General features: G+C 39.4%; 1 protein-coding gene across 7 annotated transcripts in view; it reads left to right on the forward strand.

The window, feature by feature from the left end:
- The window catches only part of astn1 (astrotactin 1), a 488,070-nt gene that overhangs the window by 167,108 nt on the left and 300,860 nt on the right, over positions 1 to 20,102 (forward strand). For 2 of the 7 annotated variants that reach the window (XM_082514225.1, XM_082514226.1), the window contains exons 6-8: positions 13,263 to 13,412; positions 15,024 to 15,173; positions 19,148 to 19,315. In XM_082514225.1, the coding sequence (XP_082370351.1) occupies positions 13,263 to 13,412; positions 15,024 to 15,173; positions 19,148 to 19,315 (468 nt within the window). Of the gene's footprint in view, positions 1 to 13,262; positions 13,413 to 15,020; positions 15,174 to 19,147; positions 19,316 to 20,102 lie in introns of all 7 variants that reach the window. The other 5 variants (XM_082514229.1, XM_082514230.1, XM_082514227.1 and 2 more) reach the window with 4 other exon arrangements.

Raw genomic sequence — 20,102 nt, forward strand, 5'->3', positions numbered from 1 at the left:
TATTGTGGATGGATCATCTCAGTTGTTCTCCTGACTGAGGTTTGGTCCGTTTACAGCAGGGCTGCCCAATCCCGGTCCTCGAGAGCTACTATCCTGCAGCTTTTAGATGCATCCCTACTCCAACACAGCTGAATCAAATGGTTTGATCTCTTCAGCATGCCATCATGTTTGGCAAAGGCCTGATAACAAGCCATTCATTTGATTCAGGTGTGTGGGAACAAGGATGCATCTAAAAGCTGCAGGACGGTAGCTCTCGAGGACCGGGATTGGGCACCCCTGGTTTACAGCATCCTGCCATGCGATTGCATTTGCCCCTAAGCATTAGGAACCCTCACGTTAACTTTTATTGAGTGGAAAAAACTCAGTTCGTTAGCGTTCGTCCTCCAGCTTTACTGTTTATATTTTGCTAACATAGCTTTGTCACGCTAGCGATCACGTAGCATATCATTATATACCAGGTAGCCAAACTTCAGTAACCCTACAAACGTCGCTGCTGTTTACTTTCCTGTCTTCATTTATGTTGGAAGTGACAGCAGAGCTGTACGTTTGAATTTGTTTCATAAATCCCTCAGTCAGTACATGGTGTATTATATTTAGATGGAAGCTAGCGAGCTAACTTCCTGCTAACTTCTAACTCCGTTAAATATAATAAATTCTGTTTTCATGGATGCCTGGTTGTTAAACTTAATTGTAACACCTGGTAGAGCAGCCACACTGATCATTTTATTACAGATGAAAGAATTTAGACCAGTTTTTAACCCTCACTAATGCTGCAGGGATCATTTGACTTTGGGACCTGCAGCTGAGTTTGGGCCCAGACATGGCTAGTGATGTCAGACTTAAAGACTGGATTCCAAATATTTCACAGATGGAGACTGAAAGATAGAGGAAAATAGTAAGACCCGCAAATGCCCTATGCGCGAAAGTCACGTGGTCTATCAATCTCTATAGAGACATTCATTATTGTTATTTTGAGACTTACATTAAAAGCCTGTCATATAACATGTCAGATATTAATAGTGAGGTATCATTGTGACATTGAAAGTATAACTTAGTCAAACACTTTTTGATATGAAAGCTATTTGGCCTGACACGATCTGCTCTACAGACACAAACATCTAATCGAATGGCATTTATTTATTTATTTTGTTGTTGTTGTTTTTTTGTTTGCTGCATTTGGTTACTAGTTAACAAAAACTATCTTGTTACATACTGTGCTGTAGAATCTTATCAAATTGCCACCACTAAATTACAACAAAAGGGCAGAAGAAGCTGCTAAATCATTAGTCTATGCTCTTTGGGGACTAGGATCTCATATAAAGGTTTTGTGGGGTTTAGGTTTGATTGTTTTTGCTGCTGAAATGTTTAGTAGTGTCTTAAAATCTCAAATTTTCCACCAGAGGTAGGATGATCAGACTATACCAAATTAAATCTGCTACACAAAATACATAAATGCATAAATAAATGAATCTATTTCTGTAGCTTCAGTTTATTTGGTATAACAGGCAAACTCTCAATGCATGCAATTTATACTTCATTGTAAATTTGTAAGTGTTAATTGAACGTAGAATTTGCCTTTTTTTTTTCCTTCCTTTTTATTTTCACAAATAGTACATAATTACATAACATAATACAGTGTACAATTCAAAACCAAAAATAAACAAACAGACAAACAAACATAAAACAAACAAACTGATAACTAAACACACAAAAAAACAACAACAAAAAAACCAGCTCAGTTCCATTACAGTTTAAACACTCAAGAGAATCCTTGTAACATAATATTAGAAACATCAGGTTCCACATAGTTCAAGTATGGTTCCCACACCTTAAAGAATTGATCTGTTTTTGAATGCAATATACATGTAAGATATTCCAGTGGCACTAAATCCAACACTACTCTTTTCCAACCTTTAATAGTTGGTACTTTTTCATAAATCCATTGGAGTAGTATATTCTTCCTTGCCGCATAGGTGAGAACACAGTACAATCTCCTATTATTCTTGGATATTAATCGCCGGCTGGGGAGGCCCAGTATGAGAGACAGAGGGTCCATCTCCAATTCACAACCGAAAATCTTCTCCATTTCAAATAGCACATTAGACCAATATTCTTGCAATTTCAAACATGACCAGAAGCTGTGAGTTAGGGTACCAATTACTGTCTTACATTTAAGGCACATGGGTGAAAGGGTAGGATTATATTGATGTCTGCGAAACATAGATATGTGCATTCTATGTATAATTTTTAACTGTATTGCTTTGGTACGATTACAAACTGATATTGATTTGGCGTAACTCCAGACATCTTCCCACTCCTCATCATCAATTACTATACCTAATTCCTTTTCCCATTTGCCTTTAAGCCTCTGTGACGTCCCTGAGAGTATAGAATATAAAGCCTTATAAAATATCTTCACAGGTACCTCTTTGTCTGTTAAAAATAATAATTTTTCAACAGGAGAGACTTCATGACTCTCACTAAAGTTAGTACTATGCAAAATATAATGCCTTATCTGTAAGTAACGGAAAAAGTCATGCTTGGGGAGAGAATATTTCTCAACCATTTGGTCAAATGGCATAACTACATTATCGGAGAATAAGTCCCTCAGTCTCTGAATTCCTTTGTTCTTCCATTCCTTAAATCCTATATCAAACATCCCCGGTTGAAAGTCAAGATTATTCACAATAGGAGTAAACATAGATGTTAGCTTCAACCTTCCCTCAATTCGACATACTGACTGCCAGGCCTTAAGTGTATTAAGTGTGACTGGATTATCACAGCTCAATCTAATATCTTTAAAGTTCTTGAAAAACAATAGGTCCCTTAATGGATACTTTGAAAGAGAGGTTTCAATCCCCAACCAGATAGAGTGTGAATTATTTGTGACCCAGTCATGAATATAACTCATGTGAGTACTCAATTGATATGTTCTAATATTTGGTAAATCTAGACCTCCTACTGAACCTGGGAGCTGCAGTGTAGCCATCTTAAGTTTTGGTCTACGTTTGCTCCATATAAAAGAGCTTAGCCAACTATTCAGATCCTTCATCACTCTATTTGAAAATATAACCGGAATCATTTGGACAGGATATAACAATCGAGGTAAAATATTCATCTTAATCAAAGCTATACGTCCTAGCCAAGAAACAGGTAGGGAATTCCATCTCTCCAAATCTTGCTTTAACTTCTCGAACAGAGGGGAAAAATTTGCTTTATACATTTCTTTAAATTCTGGAGTTATAAATATCCCTAAGTATACAGAATTTGCCATTTTAATTGTACGGGATGTAAGTGTGTGTGTGTGTTTGCCAGTTATTATTTTAACACTGCCTGCCAAGTTACTGTGGCAATAACAAAAGTACAGAGGGTTAGCCACAGGCTAGCAGCTGTGCCTTGGTACTGCAATGCCTTCAAATATCACTTTTTTCTCCCTTGTTATTAATATATTATAGGATCCACTGCATTTGCTCTCCTGCAACATCCTTCTTTTCCTTATATAGTTGTCATTCTACTGAACAGTGCTTTTGCAACACTGCATCATAGTTAGGAACTCATTTTTCTATTTTATAATAATAAGTCATCTATGTTGGGAGCTGTAAACTTTTTGGTTAGCTTCTTGTTAGCTTTTCTTTTGGAAAGGTTTGGCATTTTAATTTGGAGTCGTATTTTTGGGGGGTGGTTTCATGTAACTAAAAACACACATCTATAATTGCCCTAATTTTTTTAATAAGTAATTAAAAAAAAAGGCTTCCTAGAGCAGAAAGCAAGATTTAGTATTCTTTGGATATTACATTTGGGCAGATCTTGCTCAAATATCATGATTTTGCTTCTTCCTTTAGGAAAAACAAATTATATGTGCACTGGTAAAAGGTTGTATAGGTTGTATTGTTGTTGCAAATAGTTATTTTCATAGCAGCTATTCTTGAGATGAGCACTCTTGTTCCAGTTGCAGTGATATTATTATCGTCTGGATATGCTTGTTTTTGTCCACTTCCTCTGTCAGGGCAGATTGTCATTCTTGTGCCATTATTCTCTCAGCTGCCCGATTCTAGCACTGGATATCATTTTGGTTTATAAGAGGTACTTGTCTCTGCTGTGCATGCTGGGTTGTGGGTGAACATCCTGCAGTGAACATTTAAAGCAGTCTAACTTGTGTTTGTAGCAGTGTTAAGCACTACACCTTCAGCTCAGTTTTAAGATATAAAGTTGCCTGCTGTGCAAGGATGAGTCTTCTTCAGGAGTTGCTTTTTTTCTCCACTGCGAGTCACACTGTTACATTTTAAGCCGCATCTTTTTAACAAATGTACAGTGCTGTGAAAAAATATTTACCCCCTTTTTTCATTTTTGTCCCCTAAAGCTAAGAACTGTTGTGCACCAAGAACTGTAATCAAGCAATTCTTCTTTCCAAGAAGTTCTAACTGCCAATAAGTCTTTCACATCATGGCAGAGGAATTTTTGCTCACTCTTCTTTCCAGAATTGTTTTACTTCAGCCACATTAGAAAGTTTTCAAGCATGAATTGCCTGTTTAAGGTCAGTGTATCCTGGATTACAGGCCAGACTTTGACTAGATTAGTCTAAGGATCTTAGAAAGAAAAGCGTCTGGACTTCTTAGATTGCTTGAAGACGTTTCACCTCTCATCCGAGAATCTTCTTCAGTTCTAGGGTAAAATGGTGGAGAGTCCCAGATTTAAACCCCATGGGTGTTTCCCCCCAAAGAGGGGGGTGAAACGTCTTCAAACAACCTAAGAAGTCCAGACGCTTTTCTTTCCAAGCTCCTTAGACTACGATGACCTGGATAACTGAGAACCTTCACAAACATTTTGACTAGACTACAAAACAGCTCTGCACAGCACCTTTATTCTTGAACATCAGTGAACGTCGTCTCCGTTCCTCAGGCCTCCTCTCACTCTGCAACATTAGGTTAAACAATCTGGTTAAAAAAATCCACCGCCCACTCTTTTAGACATCTCAAGAGATAGGTCATTATGACGAGTCGCCTTTCCACTCCCCCATCGTTGTCATGTAGCTGCCCTCACTTCAACCTTACTATTCCTCTGCACATTCTAATTCACTAACTTTCCTCCATCCATTGTCTGTCTCATTTTCCACATTCATCAGCTACTCAAAGTACTCCTTCCATCTTCTAAAAGAACTATCTTCACTTGTTAGTATATTTCCATCTTTATCCTTAACCACCTTAACTTTATTTCCCACGCAGTCAATTTTCTTGGCAGACTGATATAAGTTCTTTTCTCCTTTCTTGTGTCCAGCCTCACATACAACTCACTTAGGGTCTTTTCCTTTACCGCTGCCACCTCTCTCTTTGATGTGTACCTGTCTATTGTCTTCATCTCCTTGACTATCCTACTTTATTTTTGCCATCCTCTTCCTTTGAATTCTTTCCTGTACTTCCTCGTTCCACCAACAAGTGTCTTTGTCCTCTTTCCTCTGTCTAGAGGAACCAAACAGGCTCTTGGCAGTTCCCTTAGCTTCTCAGCTATACTTTCCCAGTTAGCTGCTAACTCTTTCCTACCACCCAAGATCTTCCTCAACTCCTCCCTGAACTCTATGTAAAGTTCTTCCATCTTCAGCTTCCACCATTTAATCCTTGCTCCTACCTTGGACACCTGATATTGCTTAGCTACATTCTCCCCTGATGCCACCTTGCAGTCTTCTGTCTCTTTCAGATTCTGTCCTTCTCTGCTTAACATCTTACCTATCCAAGATCTCCTTATGACTTCTGTTTCCTTCTGCTACATGTCCATTGAAGTCTGATCCAATCACTGCTCTCCTCTCCCTGATGTCACTCTTTACCTCTTCATCCATTCTTCTTTCTCTTCTAACTGGCATCCAAACTGTGGGACACATGCACAGACAACACTCAACATCACCCTTTTCGACTTCCAGCTTTAAACTCATGATCCTGTCTGAAGCTCTTCACCTGTACAATACTATTCACATAGTCTTCCTATGTGAATAGTATTGTACTAAAATTCTCTTCCTGTGTATATCACATATATATATGGTTTTACATATACATATACATATATATGGTTTGAATCCACCTCCAGTGCTTCTGATCTTGTTTGCGTTCCACCCAGTCTTCTGCACACAGCTAGCTTTTTCCCTTTATCAGCTGTAGTCTCTACATATACACGTCCTTACTCTCATCACCAACTCCTGCCTTTCCTTCTCTTTCGCTTACTCCTAACACGCCTTTCCCCCTTTTTTTCATTGTCTCCAGCCAACAGTTGCACAGTTTCCACCCTGTTGACCGTTGACCATAGGCTAAAAGGGTGCTGGTCATAGTTAACCTGGGCCCAAAACAATCCAGTATGGAAATCTCATTCTTTACATTCAGCAAGTTTCATTGGGCCATGATTTTATGTCACATGTTTTTCCTGCAGCCCTCTGATCCTTTTCCTTTAAACAATTCTAGCTCTATGCCATTGGTCAGTCAGCATGAACTCCTAGCAAACGCTGTAAGGTACATTTTCTCCTAACTGCCTTGGATCGTCTTCACAGAGAGACATGCTGTTGCACTTTGAACTACTTTAAGTTATCTCTAGTGTAGAACTATTACATTCTAGCCAGCACTTCTTTTATGTTCTTTTCTCTCTGAAACCTGAAGCAGTCCTTGACAGCTGTGCACTATTCAGGTGTTCAGAGAATAACTCAAAGGCTCCATTTGTAGTTTTTGTAAACCTGAAAATTCAAACCTTTTTGTAATACTGTAAATTATGGTCTAGTACGGTTGATGTGACGGGAGTTTGCTCACTTTATAAAAACCTTATAAATATAAAATCTGTTGTGTGTGCCCAAGTTAGAAGCTGTTCCCTATTGAATGGGCTGAAAATTATACCTAGCTAGTTCTAATGTTTACATATGTAGACAGTAAGTGTTTTGGGCTATTTAGCAGTGTCTTGGGACACTTTTCCCCCTCTTTATATTTTAATATTTCTTAATTAAATTATGCATTAAATCCCAGTTAATCAAATAATTAATACATTACATAAATTCACTAAAATCGTACTGAAAGAATATGGAACATTCTACAAACAGCAATAATAGACACAATCACTGTAACCCAGAAACAGCAAAAAAATCACTACATAAATGTATTTCTTAATGCCTTCGGGGATTAAAGTCTATTCTATCAAACTGTTCCCTTTTCCTAAATGATCTTTCTGAGTTTCTGTCATTGATTCTGCCTGGATGTGACAGTTCCTCAATACTTGCTAATTTTAAGGATCCGTTATGGTTTCCCTGACATTTTTGCCTCACTGTTCTTCAGCTCAGTTAATTCCTTCATCTTAGACTGTTGTCTGACTTAGACTGTAACTTACACTATCCCTCTCCCAAATTAAAGTCACATTTCCTAACTTTAGACATTCAGAATGTGGCAAGGCGCAGTATCTACTTTTTGACAGAATTTGAAATACACATCTGGTCCTTGTGACCCTCATTACCCCACAGTCTGGGATGTGGGACCACTTCTCATGTTTGCCTAGGCTTCATTGTATATTTGCTGTTGTTCATTTCGATTCCATTTTCAGACTTACTTTAGTCTTTGCAAAATAAGTGCATCCATGAATCATTCAGGCATTAAAAAGGCACCTAACTCAAGATAAACCACTTGTGTCTATGCATAACAGACAATTCAGCACAGAAACTATTTTGAATTGTGTCTTTGTTGCTAGTGGCGTGTCACAAAAACAAATGATGTTTTCCCCTTTCGTCAGCTGAATCTTGAAAAATGCCGAAGGTAATACAGTTTGACGGGAAGAAAATAGTATTTTTTTCCACCAACAAAATTAGGAAACTGGACAATTAAACAGAAAAAGAGGTGCCAGGCCTAAAGACAATATACAGCAGATGACCAGTATCTGAAAATACAGCAAAGACCTGACACAGGACCTGAGAGATGTATCTGGCCCTTCAGTTGACCCACATACAAGTCACTGAAGCTTCTTCGGAAGTGGTCACAATGGCTGTCAAGAAGCCATTCTTAAGCGACTGAAAAAAAGTCTAGGGAACACCAAATTACACACTGGAAATCAGTGTCAGCTGGTCCTGTTGAGTGATAAATCCAAATTTGTGGTTCAAGTCATCAATGTGCACGGAGCAGGTCAATACAGATTTACAACCGTAAGTATCAATCTGTAAAATACAGTGGAGGTGCTGTCGTGCATTTTAGCCTGTCCAAACTGATGGAATTATGAAAACAGAAAAGTATTTCTCCATCATGAAATACCATCTGAAAAGTTTGTGGCAATGGTTTCATTTATCAGGATGACAGTGATGCCAAACACACTGAAACTGGAGTCTAGCGATAAAGCATACCCGGCTAGAAAGCCACACAATGGAACACTATCAGTCATGGATTAATGATTCTTATTATATAGTCAAGCTTGTTAGAGTTGTACAACCGTGCTCAGTCACTCACTCTGCCTATTTCCCATTTTTCTAGCAAAATATAAAGAAATGGCTTTTTCTGAAACACTTTTTCTCAGTACTCTACCGGGAGCAACAAAACAAAACAACATAAGGCAACTGGCAACTGTAACTGGTTGCAAAGAGTCTTTCTTTCATTGCCACAGCACGTAGATCCGCAGTAGCAGCAGGAGGAGTGAAGAAATTAAAAGCCAACAAGTCGCTAGTGACCAAGTACAATCCATGCTCCGTCTATGCCACAATAAAGCTCGGTGGCTGATATGTAGTTTCATGTAAATGTGTTAGCAATGTTTAAATATCTCCCTCTGCTGGTGCTGTAGCTTACTGCACTACTTACTTAAGCATGCGTGTCTGTCTAATACACACTATTACACAAGTTGCTGTGATACTGGGTTGAATCCTTCCACAGAGTTTTATTTCCTCCTGGTCTTTGCTTGGGCTTTTTGCATTCTCCAAATGTATTCTGGCAAACGTGTTAACCACTACACTATGGCACTGCTGTCTGCTACTGCATAAGCTGTCAAAATGCTACTGCACTGTCTCTCTACAAAGAGGAAGACTGTACTATCGCTGCTATTATTTACTGTCAAGACAGTTATGCAAAACTAAGAGCAAGCTTTACTGAACAATATGATTTCACCAAATCAAAAGTCAACACACACACACACACACACACACACACACACACACACACACACACACACACACACACACACACACACACACACACACTAAACAAAGCAAAGCACAGCAGAAAGTAAAAACAAATGAGGGATTATCCATGGCACAACGAAATGACACATGGGATAAAGAGCACAAAGAAAGAAATACAGACATAACAGAGCAAGCTAACATGAACAGGTGAATACAAATAAGGTAGAGCAGACAGTAATAAAGGTGAGAAAAGACAAAAACGAGTACAAAAAAGAGACAAATATATGGAAGAAGCAAACACATGGAGGGAAACATGAAACACTAGAGACAGGGGGAAGAGAACAGCAAAATATGAAAAGGAACCAAACTGAGAATTAAGAAAACACAAGTGCTATTACATTTTTATTCTATTTAATAGACTGGGAATTGTGTAGGCAAGGTTTTTTGTCTTCTCAGCAATGTAAAGTTTCCCGCATGCACTGCAAAGTCAGGTGACTGGTATTCTGCTGGATATATAAATGAATGGTTCAATATTGACCTAGCGATAGCAGTCACTACTGTCAAATATGATTAGCCTTTGTTCTGCTGTAACAGTAAGGTGATCTTCTTTGTTTAATTTTTGCTGCTGTCAATCTCCACGTTTATTCTCATCCAGTCACGTTGACATCAGTCCTCAGCAAAAGGCCTCTATGTGACTTTGGCTTAAGCACATACATTTACTCAAATCTTCAACTTCCTTTGTGTTGTCTTTAATATTAATTTAAATGTAAATTTGCTCTTACATCTAAAAATATGCTGCTCAAACTGGCCAGTAACAGTTAAAGTCCACCCATGGTGACAGTGCTGAAGCTCTGATGTGTTCCATCCATGTTGAGGCATTCATCAACTTTGCAGCAGCCTATAAGATAATTCATTTAAATGAGTACATGTACATATCCACACGAATAAAGCAGCAGTGATGCTCTTAATATGAATTATGGAGGATTCTTGTTATGTAGTTAAATTAATCCCCCTGCTGTAGTGCAAACATTGTTGCCAAGACTGTCTGGGAGGATGTTGCAACCAAAAAAACATGCATGATAAAAACACAGTAGACTGGTTTTGTTATTTTAAATTTCAATTTTATTAATATTTTTTGGTGAAACTTGTAATTCAAGCATGCCTGTGTGCTTGATGTTTTTTCCCACCTCCTTCTTCCTACTTTAGGGCATAGAGATTTAATTTGTCTTCACAGAGTTTTAGTTGCGCACACTGAATAATGTTCCAGAGGACTCTGTTTCCAGCCAGCAGACATATCTGGGGGGAAAGTGTGCAGTGAATATTCCTCATTATTAAATCAGTCGTGGAAAACACTGCAGAAACAATGGTGTCATCTAAAAAGGCTGAAGTAAGAAACGCCAACATCTGTGCTGTCAGATAGTCATGGCTGCCAATAATATTTACGCTGCACATTCATATCTTGCGTGCATTGTTCAAAAAAACCCAACAATATGAAAAGCTGATGAAGCCGCTGTCATGAAAAAGTCCTTCTGCGTTTGCCACATTGACATCGCTGCCAACTGTGTTTTCATTGGCCCATTGTTTCTGAGGGATCGTCTCCAGTTTAATCAAACACCGCCTCTTGGTTGGGGATTTTTAAAGCTCTTGTCACAGAGCAACGTTAGCATGAATTCTATTTCGATTCTCACACGTCCTGCTGAGGCAGCAAATCTTTGCTGCTTTGATGGATTTTCCCCCTCACTTTTTGATTCGCAATCCGCTAACACTTGTAAGACAAGCTTCAATACATGCCCCCTAAATATAGCTAATGCCTCAGCTAAAACACTCAGCTGAAATGCACTGTGGGTATATTGTTGTGCGAGAAGAGTTTGTTTATTTTTAAGTGTTGCACCTACTGTATAATCAACCCTCATACTTAAGAGCATTAGCTTTAATAACAGTCTAATGACTGGATGTTATGAGAAGGATTATCCTCCCAGATAAAGCTGAACATTCTTCTTTTTATTTAACATTTACTTTGCACTCTTCCTCTTTGTAGAGACAAAGTCTTATGGATTGTGTTTTTCCCTCCAGTGTAGGAAAAATATGTAGCACAGAAAAACAGGAGTCATGTTGAGATTGTCTAGCTAAAGTATATGTTGTGTGTTTTCATGTATTTCTTTAGTGTTTATGTTTTTTATATTACTTGCTGCCTCATTGTTGCTTCATGTATACTTTGAAATGAATGAGCTTGGAAACAGTGTCACACAGTTCAGCCCTCAGGCTTTGAGCCTTGAGTCAACACGTAATATCTTATTTATGTGGCTTTTTTTACATTATCTTTAGACACATTTATGTTCACATCCTGCTTTAAGTGAGATGTTTGTTTCACACATTTTCTCCTTCTTTTGGCTGCGTATGATGTTAGAAATGTGATACCCTTCATACGGTCAAGTCACACAGCTCACCTTGTAAGCACTGGAGACCCGCTAATTTACTGGTAAACCATTTCTTTACCAGGACAGTGAGTATAAAGTTAGCCTGAAGCGATTATGCCCGTACAGGGAGAAGAAGTAAAGCAGCTTGTTTCAGCCAACGACCAACCAAAGTCCCAGGATAAAATAACTAAGGATTATTGATTTGTGAATCATTCCCAGCTACTGAAGAATACAAGAGTAAAATCATGATGCTCGAAGTGAGCACAATAGCTCACCTTTAGATATTTACAAGTGTTGCCATCTTCACTTTTATTAAATGAGTATATATTGAGTGTATATAGACAGTAAAACAGGGTGCTGTAAAGGGTTTGTAGTACATCTTTGTATCTGATGGAGGAAATGTGCTTTGTGTTTTTGTAAAGTCAAAGTCAGAAAAAGAAAATCATAAGCTTGTGCATCCAGTTTTTTTCTCTTTTGATGCAGAGCGGTCCTGGCATTTTACATTATACTAAGTACACACCATAAAACCCATGGACAGTAGTGCTTAGGAGGACCCACTAAATCGCAGTCCTTAGCAAAAAAAACAGCAGAAAGAATTTTTTTGCTTCTAGTTGATCAGTGGTCTTAATTTGATCTTGTCAAGCTAACCAAAGTTTAGCATTATAACAGTGTGATACAAATTCAATGGTTTCTACTAAAAGCATTTTAGTTTGCTGTTATTGCTTCCAAGTGACTGGTTCCTCCTCATATAGTTCTCTCTAAAACATCTCCAAGGGTCTTAATTGTAGTGCAGTGCTATCTTAGAATCACACAAAAAGGCAAAGCGCTGAAATGTTTTTATGTATTCCTCATGTTTCCTTGGAAAAAACATGAACACAACCAGCCTTGTGCATCATGGATACACCAATAAGGTACATAATGACCACATTATGTTTTCCACAGTAGAATGACTTCAAATTGTTTAGAAATGGCCTCACAACCAGATTTTCCAGATTTATGGCTGGAACAGTTGCTTCTCTAAGATACCTGCAAACTGGCCAAAACTGTCATGTTGCATTTATGGAGGTGCTCATGCTCACTGATCAGTTCATCTAGTTCATTTGATTTGCAGCTAGTTACCCTTAAATTTGCACATATGCTGCTTCTACATTTTGGCTTAATTCGTGTTAAATAAATAGTGATGTGTGTTGTTGTTCATCTGGAGTTAGATTTACCTGATTTTAGAAATTTTAGAAACTCACCTGATACGTCTGTGTACTTTTCAAATCTTAATATCTGACAAGCACCAATAATATCAAACTGCACAACAGTAAAAATGAAAGTAGAGGCTAAAACAATAGTCAGTAGTCTCAAACTCAAACATGCACTTCTGATTGTTTAACACAGGTGACATCAGTATTTTATTCAGATCGAGTCCAGTTAAGCCAGCATGCACTCTTTTTAATGTGCTGTTTCATGGATGTGGCTAATTCAAAATGTGTCAGTTGGGGAAAAAAATAAAAACTAAACACAGTATTTTAAAGAGAAACTGGAAAACACAGTGCTCAAAGTTGCAGCTTGATTTTTATTACAAATGAGCCGACACATCAGTAGATGATAGAAGAAGAAGACGTCCAGCAGTGGGTTGATCGTGAGTTTTGGCTTTTTCCTGCCATCTCTGTGAAGCTAACTTGAGGACAAATTCCCCACCACTGGTCCAGAACTCTTTTGTATTTTTTGTGTGAATCCAACAGCGGGTTCAACATTCTTGAACCCAGACGGGGACTCTGGGACGGAGGCAGACAGCGAGCCTCAGCTGGCCTTTTACACCGACCCAAACCGCAGTCGCCGCCGGAGTCGAGGTATGAGAAATGGTAATGCCAACAGCGCGTGGGGCTCAGGGGGTAAGGAGGACTCATACACCTACAGACAGTTAATCTCGCCGTCTGATGGTATTACCATCGCCACGACGCATGACAAGTCACCTTTACAGTGCATATAGCGGATGGCTCTGGTGTTGTATGTGCTCATCAGTTTGACTCCCAAGGGAAGCACATGCTGTGTATATACATAGGTGTGTGTAGAGTGGTTGTGAGCATGTGAAACTGATCTCAGTGCATCCGAATATAATCTTGTTGACGGAAATCAAGCAAGATGATGAGATCAGAGGTCCTCAGTACAGAATATTTTGGCATTAGTTGCATCTACAACCCAAAGAACATCTTATTTTGAAATAATATTCCACACAAATATTATTTCTAAGCAGGATCCTCTGCAAATGCTGTCATAGTGAAGTGGTGCAGCATGCTTTATATGTCAGCATGCCATGTCCTTGCAACTTTGATGTACAGTAATGGGGTGTGGAAAAGAGACAGAGAAGATTTCTTTTTTCAAGTAAAAAAATGTGACACTGGCCTCAAAATAATAGCTGCTGTCGGAAGGCGTTACAAGCTGTTACGATGCCTCCAAGCTAATTATTCCCCCGTCATGTGCACAGGTGTCACAAACACAGCAAAGCCTCCAGAAGTGTAGCCAACACCTTTAATTAGACTGAGCTTTAAGAATAGAACTATGTTGTTTAGATGCAGAGGATGACTCATGTGGCACGACAAAAGTTGTTTTTCATGTGTAGAAAATTTTGAGAGAAGGATGTGAAGAATGAGACATTCCCCTCTTTCATATAGAAGGCAGAAATGTGCGCTGAAGAGAGGTTTTGTAAAATCTGAAAAATAACTGAAAGGGAAGTCAAAGGGGTGAAATTCTGCCCTGCATCCAGTTTCTGGGTAAGTTACTCGATTAAATAAACTAGCTTTAAACATTTTGCGATAGGTCAGCTTTCTACTTTGGCTTTTGTTTAAAGGATTGCCTTGGGCATTTTTTGAATGAAAAAGTTCTGCCAGAGTAATTTAAAAGTGACAATGGGATCTAGAGTTATTCAGCTAGTGAAAAACGAGGCACTTTAAACAAAGCCTGCGTGACTACATTCAAGGTCACTGTGATATTTTTCTGTGTGTATGTGCACGTATGCGTGGGTGTGGGGTCAGTTTTGACACTTTCTGCATTGCACTGGGGAGCAAACGAGATAAGGGGAGAGTTCTCACTTTCGGGGGAGGGGGGGGCAAAGGAAAGTGGAGGAAAGAGGGAAGGTTTGAAGAACAACCTCTCTCTTTTTTCCCTCCACACATTCCAGCGTGGATGTTAAAACCCTTCGTAGGTAAACTGTATTTCTGTGCCACTGAGCCGTGCCTTGTGTCAACTTCCCAGAGGCTTGAGGGTTTGGATCCTAACGACCTTGTTATGGGTTTAGGCCCATGTTGTTGGGGTTTTTTGTCTTTGTTTGCTTGTTTGTAAAATAACTGTAAAATGACTCCCTGTGTAGCCATTGTGTGTACATGTTTGTGTGATAGTGTGCATGTACTGATGGAGGGGTTCTTGGGGAAAAGTGTGGTATCTGCTTCACAGTTCTCTACTCTTTCTTTTTCTTCCTCCCCCCCTCTCTCATTTCTTTCTAGCAGCAGGTTCCCCTCGGAGCCCCATCAATAAGACCACCCTGACTCTGATCAGTGTCATCAGCTGCGTGATTGGCCTGGTTTACTCCTCTCACCTCTCCTGCAGCCTCTCAGTCCGGGTAATCTTACATGTTCCGGAGCACCTCATTGCTGATGGTAAGGCCTTACACCAGCCACGGACTGTGGATGCAGCCTTTTCCCAAGCACATCCCCAGGGAGCGCTGAGCTTGCATTTCCTCGTCACTCTCCGGGGAGTTCGGCTCACTATATCTCGCTAACCGAGTGCCTGTGCTTTGTGGTCGAGCTGCTGATTCGCTTTGCTCTCTCGAAGACAAAGGTAAATGCCAGGTCGACCACCCTCTGCCTGGGTTTCCCATGTCGCAGCGCACAACAGATGTGCCCTCAAAGCATCGGAGCGCATCGTTGCTAGGTCGCAATGACCACCCACAGCCAAACCTCCATCGCGCTTCCCCTGGTACTTTCTGATATGTTGAACCACCTCGCTAATGAATTTCAATGTAGTACCTGCAAAAAAAAAATAGCACCACGGGAGCCAAGTGTTGGCTCCTGCTGGCTCGTTGGCATTTTTCAGCTGTCACTGAAGTGAGCTGGCAGTCCAGATATATTATAGACTGTGACTAGGCTTGCTCATCTATCATCTAGAGGTCTGATTTGATTTGAAACGCTGCTGCTTTCCGGTGGTACACACTGGCCTGCCAGTGATATTAAAATTCCAGGGAGGCATCGAGGGAGGGAACTTTGAAAGGAGAGATGAAAGATGGCGAATTCGCCTGTTGAATTACAAAACTGGGATCGATTTAGGATGTTTCCATAAATGTCTCCACAGTCTCATCAGACTTGATTTGATGTCACGGTGAATCAGATGAAAATCTGGATTCCACCGCTGTGGAAAGAAGCTATTAATGCCAACAGCTGCACATGTGTCTGACTTCAAATATTGAAAGAAAAGTACCAAAATATAGAGTCACACCTTTCTCCTTGCCTTTCACGTCTGGGAAAGTAATCATCTGAAGATGTTTGTGTAGTTACGCGGGATAACAATATCTACTGCTTTTCAAGATACATAACAAAGAACAGGGCCAACTTTTTCTTCCTATCACTAACTCGGAGAGTCGGGAATAGAAAGGTGGCTGACGTTTATCATCTCAGATTGTATTTGCTGGAAATAGATTTACTTTTACCATCTGTGCCTCCTGTGAGAGGTTTCCCAATTACATCTGAAGCTATCTCAAGGAGCGATGCTGTGGCCTAGAGTCCCATCCGAGTAGTGGCTGGGGATTCATGTTACCGGTCATGCCTCTGCTGCCATTATGCTGCCATTATAGATGTTTATCCATCAGATCCTGGGCATTTGAGTCAACCTCGGGAAATTTGAAGGCAAACATCCAAAAAGTTAAGCACAAAGTACCAAGTAGTAGACCAAGAGTCTACTGCCATTCTAGCAATGAAAGTGCACATAGGCACAAATGAGTGAAATTTTCATGTAATGTTAAGTGTGCTAGCCTTTAAACATGCTACCATAGTGCACCAGAGCTAATGCGCCTGGTATTTATGAGCTCTATAATATTTTTTTTTTTATATAGAAGTTCCAAGGTTTTGGAGGATGGCAATCCAGCACCATCTTTCTTTGTACTTGTGATGTACTTGCACAAAGTAACGCAACATAACTGCTCTATTTAAAACGTGACCAAAGAGCTGCACACAGGCGATTCATTCTGCTCTTAAGTCTGGTGCTCACGTTAATAATTCTGGTCTCGGAGTCCGTTCAGGCCTACGTGGCTCCCTGTGAGAGTCAATCATCACGATGTGATGAATGTCTCAATTAAGATGGCTACAGTTTCTTATTTTGATAAATGAATTCTTCATTGTATATTAGACCATATATAAAGCATTTATGTTTTACACAGAAATCCATTTCATCTTTCAAAAGTGCATACATAGTTGCCAGAAAACTCAAATAGAACATAAAAAGTGTCATAAAAACAGAAACACTGCTGGTGTCTTCAAAGTTTTTCCAGGCAGTTTTATGACTCTCCACAATTAAGCTAACAGGATGAGTCCAGCCATTTGCAGTGTGTGCTCTAGTTCTAAGGGAATCATCAAAGAGGACGGCGCTAACTAGGGCACACAGAGCCTGCCAACAAGTCATTAAATATGCTTGGGTTAGCAAATGCCCAGTGCATCCCGTGTTTGCAAATGGACAGTGCTTTGGTCAGTGAGCGTTGTTGCTAATTTACGGAGATCACACAGCGGATAACTCTCAGAACCAAGTGTTCCAGAGACACCTCCTGTGTCAGGTGTCCTGGAACATGGAAGAGTGCTTTTGTTTTCCCAGGCAGTCACAAACTCAGTAGAAAACATTTTGCATACGAGCTCCCTTTAGTTTACAGCATTTGAGCTGTAAACCCCCGGAGACCTCAGTCTTTAAGTGTATTCAATGGAACTAATTGATTATACCTTTTAAGAGGGAAGTTGTGTGCTGCAGCTTTCAACCACGAGGTAATTAAAGCATAAGTAGAAAGGTTTGAAATTAAACAGCAGCAGTAACAGCGGCAGTCCTCGCCTCATTATCCTGCATTATGGCAACAGAATGTTAGCCCAGTGCTCAACAGTTTTACTTCCACTGATCAGATGCACAAACTTTGAAATTTACATAGAAAACAAACAACGCGACTGTAACTCATTTACAGCTGCACTCTCTCATCTTTAACCTTTTCAGAATTACGTGTCGGCCCATAGTCGTGCCAATAATCATTATTATGCATTTATTATTACAGAGAAAGCGTTGAGCTGATGCTTTGTTTGTGTCATAACAACCACTAATAAGAAAGAGGAGCACTGCGGAGGACTTCTCAGGGTCGGGGAACATTTGTTTCACAGACAGCCATACTTTGTTAAAATAAAAGAAGGGCCAAACACTGAACAATGTAAGTGAAAGAGATGAGATGCACAGCACGGAATTATGTTAAATATTATGAATTTGACAGCTATAACAATCGATTTACAAAAACCCTGAGACCTTGGTTCAAAAAACTGTTTTCTGGGAGAAAATGTAGACTTTTTTGTTTCAATTTGGCTTTCACTGACATAACATAATGCACTGTAAATGCTGTATTGCATCAGCATTTACTCTATACAGTTTGTAAGCAAATATAGAGTCATGAATAACTATAAATTTTTTATGGCATGAAATCACAGCAACAGTCACCTTTATGCGATTTGAAGTAGCAAAGATCTTTCTTACAATTAAACATTTCAGAATGTGTTGTTTTGGTCAAGATGCCAGTTCTGCCCTCACTGCTTCTATTTTCTCCACAGTAATAATAGAAAAAAACCAACAAAAACAGCAAGAATCAAATGTTTTTCACTGCCCACCCAGTTATAGTTATGTGGTTCAATCAGCCAAGACCATCAACCTCGTCAAGGTACATTTGGAAATCCAGCTGATCATGCCTTACACATGTTATTTGTGTGATTATGGATATTCCTCTGTTTAAATCTTTCGGAGTGTTCACAAGTTTTGCTTTTTAATTTTGCAGCTTTCATGTTTGCACTATGGCTCTTAAACTAAAAATAACAAGTAATGTCTTATAAAGCTTTCATGTTCTTTCCAGATCCACTTCATTTTAAATCTGGTATTTTTTAATCACATTTTCTTTTCAAAAAATTAAATTTGAAGGTTTCCTAATTTGTTTTTCTCTCGTAGAAACTGCCTCACTAAAAGGTGGTGCTTGCTGTCATTATATTTAGCTGAAGATATTTCACTTGTAAGGTCCAATATGTGCTGTAACCTTGTCTTTTTGCTGTTGTTGTTAAATGGTTTTAGAAATGATAGAAAATATAAAGAAATAAGTGGTAAAAAAAACATGATAAATATGATAATTTGCTTTGAAGATTTTGTTCAAAGTCAGGCTTTTTTATGTGTCCTGTTCTGTTTTTCGTTCCTTCTCATTCATCCCTGCTTTTTCGCCCTCCCCCCGTCTCCATTCCTGCCATCTTTTCGTTACCCATCAATTACCTTTGTCCTCCTCTTCAACCATCTTATCCATTTCACATTTCTTTCCTGTTCCCTTCTCTTCCGTGTCTTCCATTTCCTCTGTCCTACCCAGGGTCAAGGTTCATTTTGCTCCAGGGGAGCCAGTTGGATGCTTCAGACTGGCTCAACCCGGCCCAGATTTTGTTGTACTATCAGCAGAATGCCAGCGGGCCGTGGGTGAACGAGCTGTGTGGACGACGCCTCCTGGATCCCTGCGAGCATCAGTGTGACCCTGAGACAGGTGAGCCGAGGCCGAACTGCCAGCTCTTCTCACAGCTTTGAGTGGAAATATTAACTAGCAGTGAACTTATTGATCAGCTCTCTTCATGACTTCCATTGGACGGGAAGTCCTGAAGAGAGCTGATATTAATACAGTTATAATTATGACCTGTTACATAAAATGCTGCTGCTCTTGAGATATGTCAGGCTTTACTATAAAAGCTTTCAGATTAATTAGAAGGTTGAAATGATATGAAAATCATTGTATTTTACAATTACATTCTAAAAAACAACAAAATATAGTTTATTGTTATTTTTACATTAGTTATCATCTTTCAGAATATGCCTACAACAACATTTTGTTTAAGTCTAGTCTTCTTTTTGTTTTTTTTCTTTGACTTACAGTAAATTTAGGCTTTTTGTAAGAAAAAAACTGTATTTGAAACGCACGGCTTTACTGGAGGCTTTTGAAGTCTGATTTAGTTTAGTTACGGAGTAATTTGCCACAATGTGAAGCTGCTTGTCGTAGCTGTATCCATTAGGCTTTGTACACTTGGTTTCTCTCCGTTGTGGCCTCCCGTCCACACTCAAGGAAAACGCAGCGTTTGCACAACGCTGTCGAAAATGAATACATTTAAAGACGCGGAAGCACCGACAGTGAAAACAGACCTTTTCAAAATTATGACACATTTTAGTCATATGATGCAGTCATGTGACCAGTTAAACCAAGATAGTGGAGGGCAGTCCTATTAAAGATTAATATCAGTCTGTAGATGCTCCAGATGGCTTTTCTTCAAATTCTTTTATTC

This window comes from Aulonocara stuartgranti (assembly GCF_965226115.1).
Source record: "Aulonocara stuartgranti genome assembly, chromosome: 18".
Classification (NCBI taxonomy): domain Eukaryota; kingdom Metazoa; phylum Chordata; class Actinopteri; order Cichliformes; family Cichlidae; genus Aulonocara; species Aulonocara stuartgranti.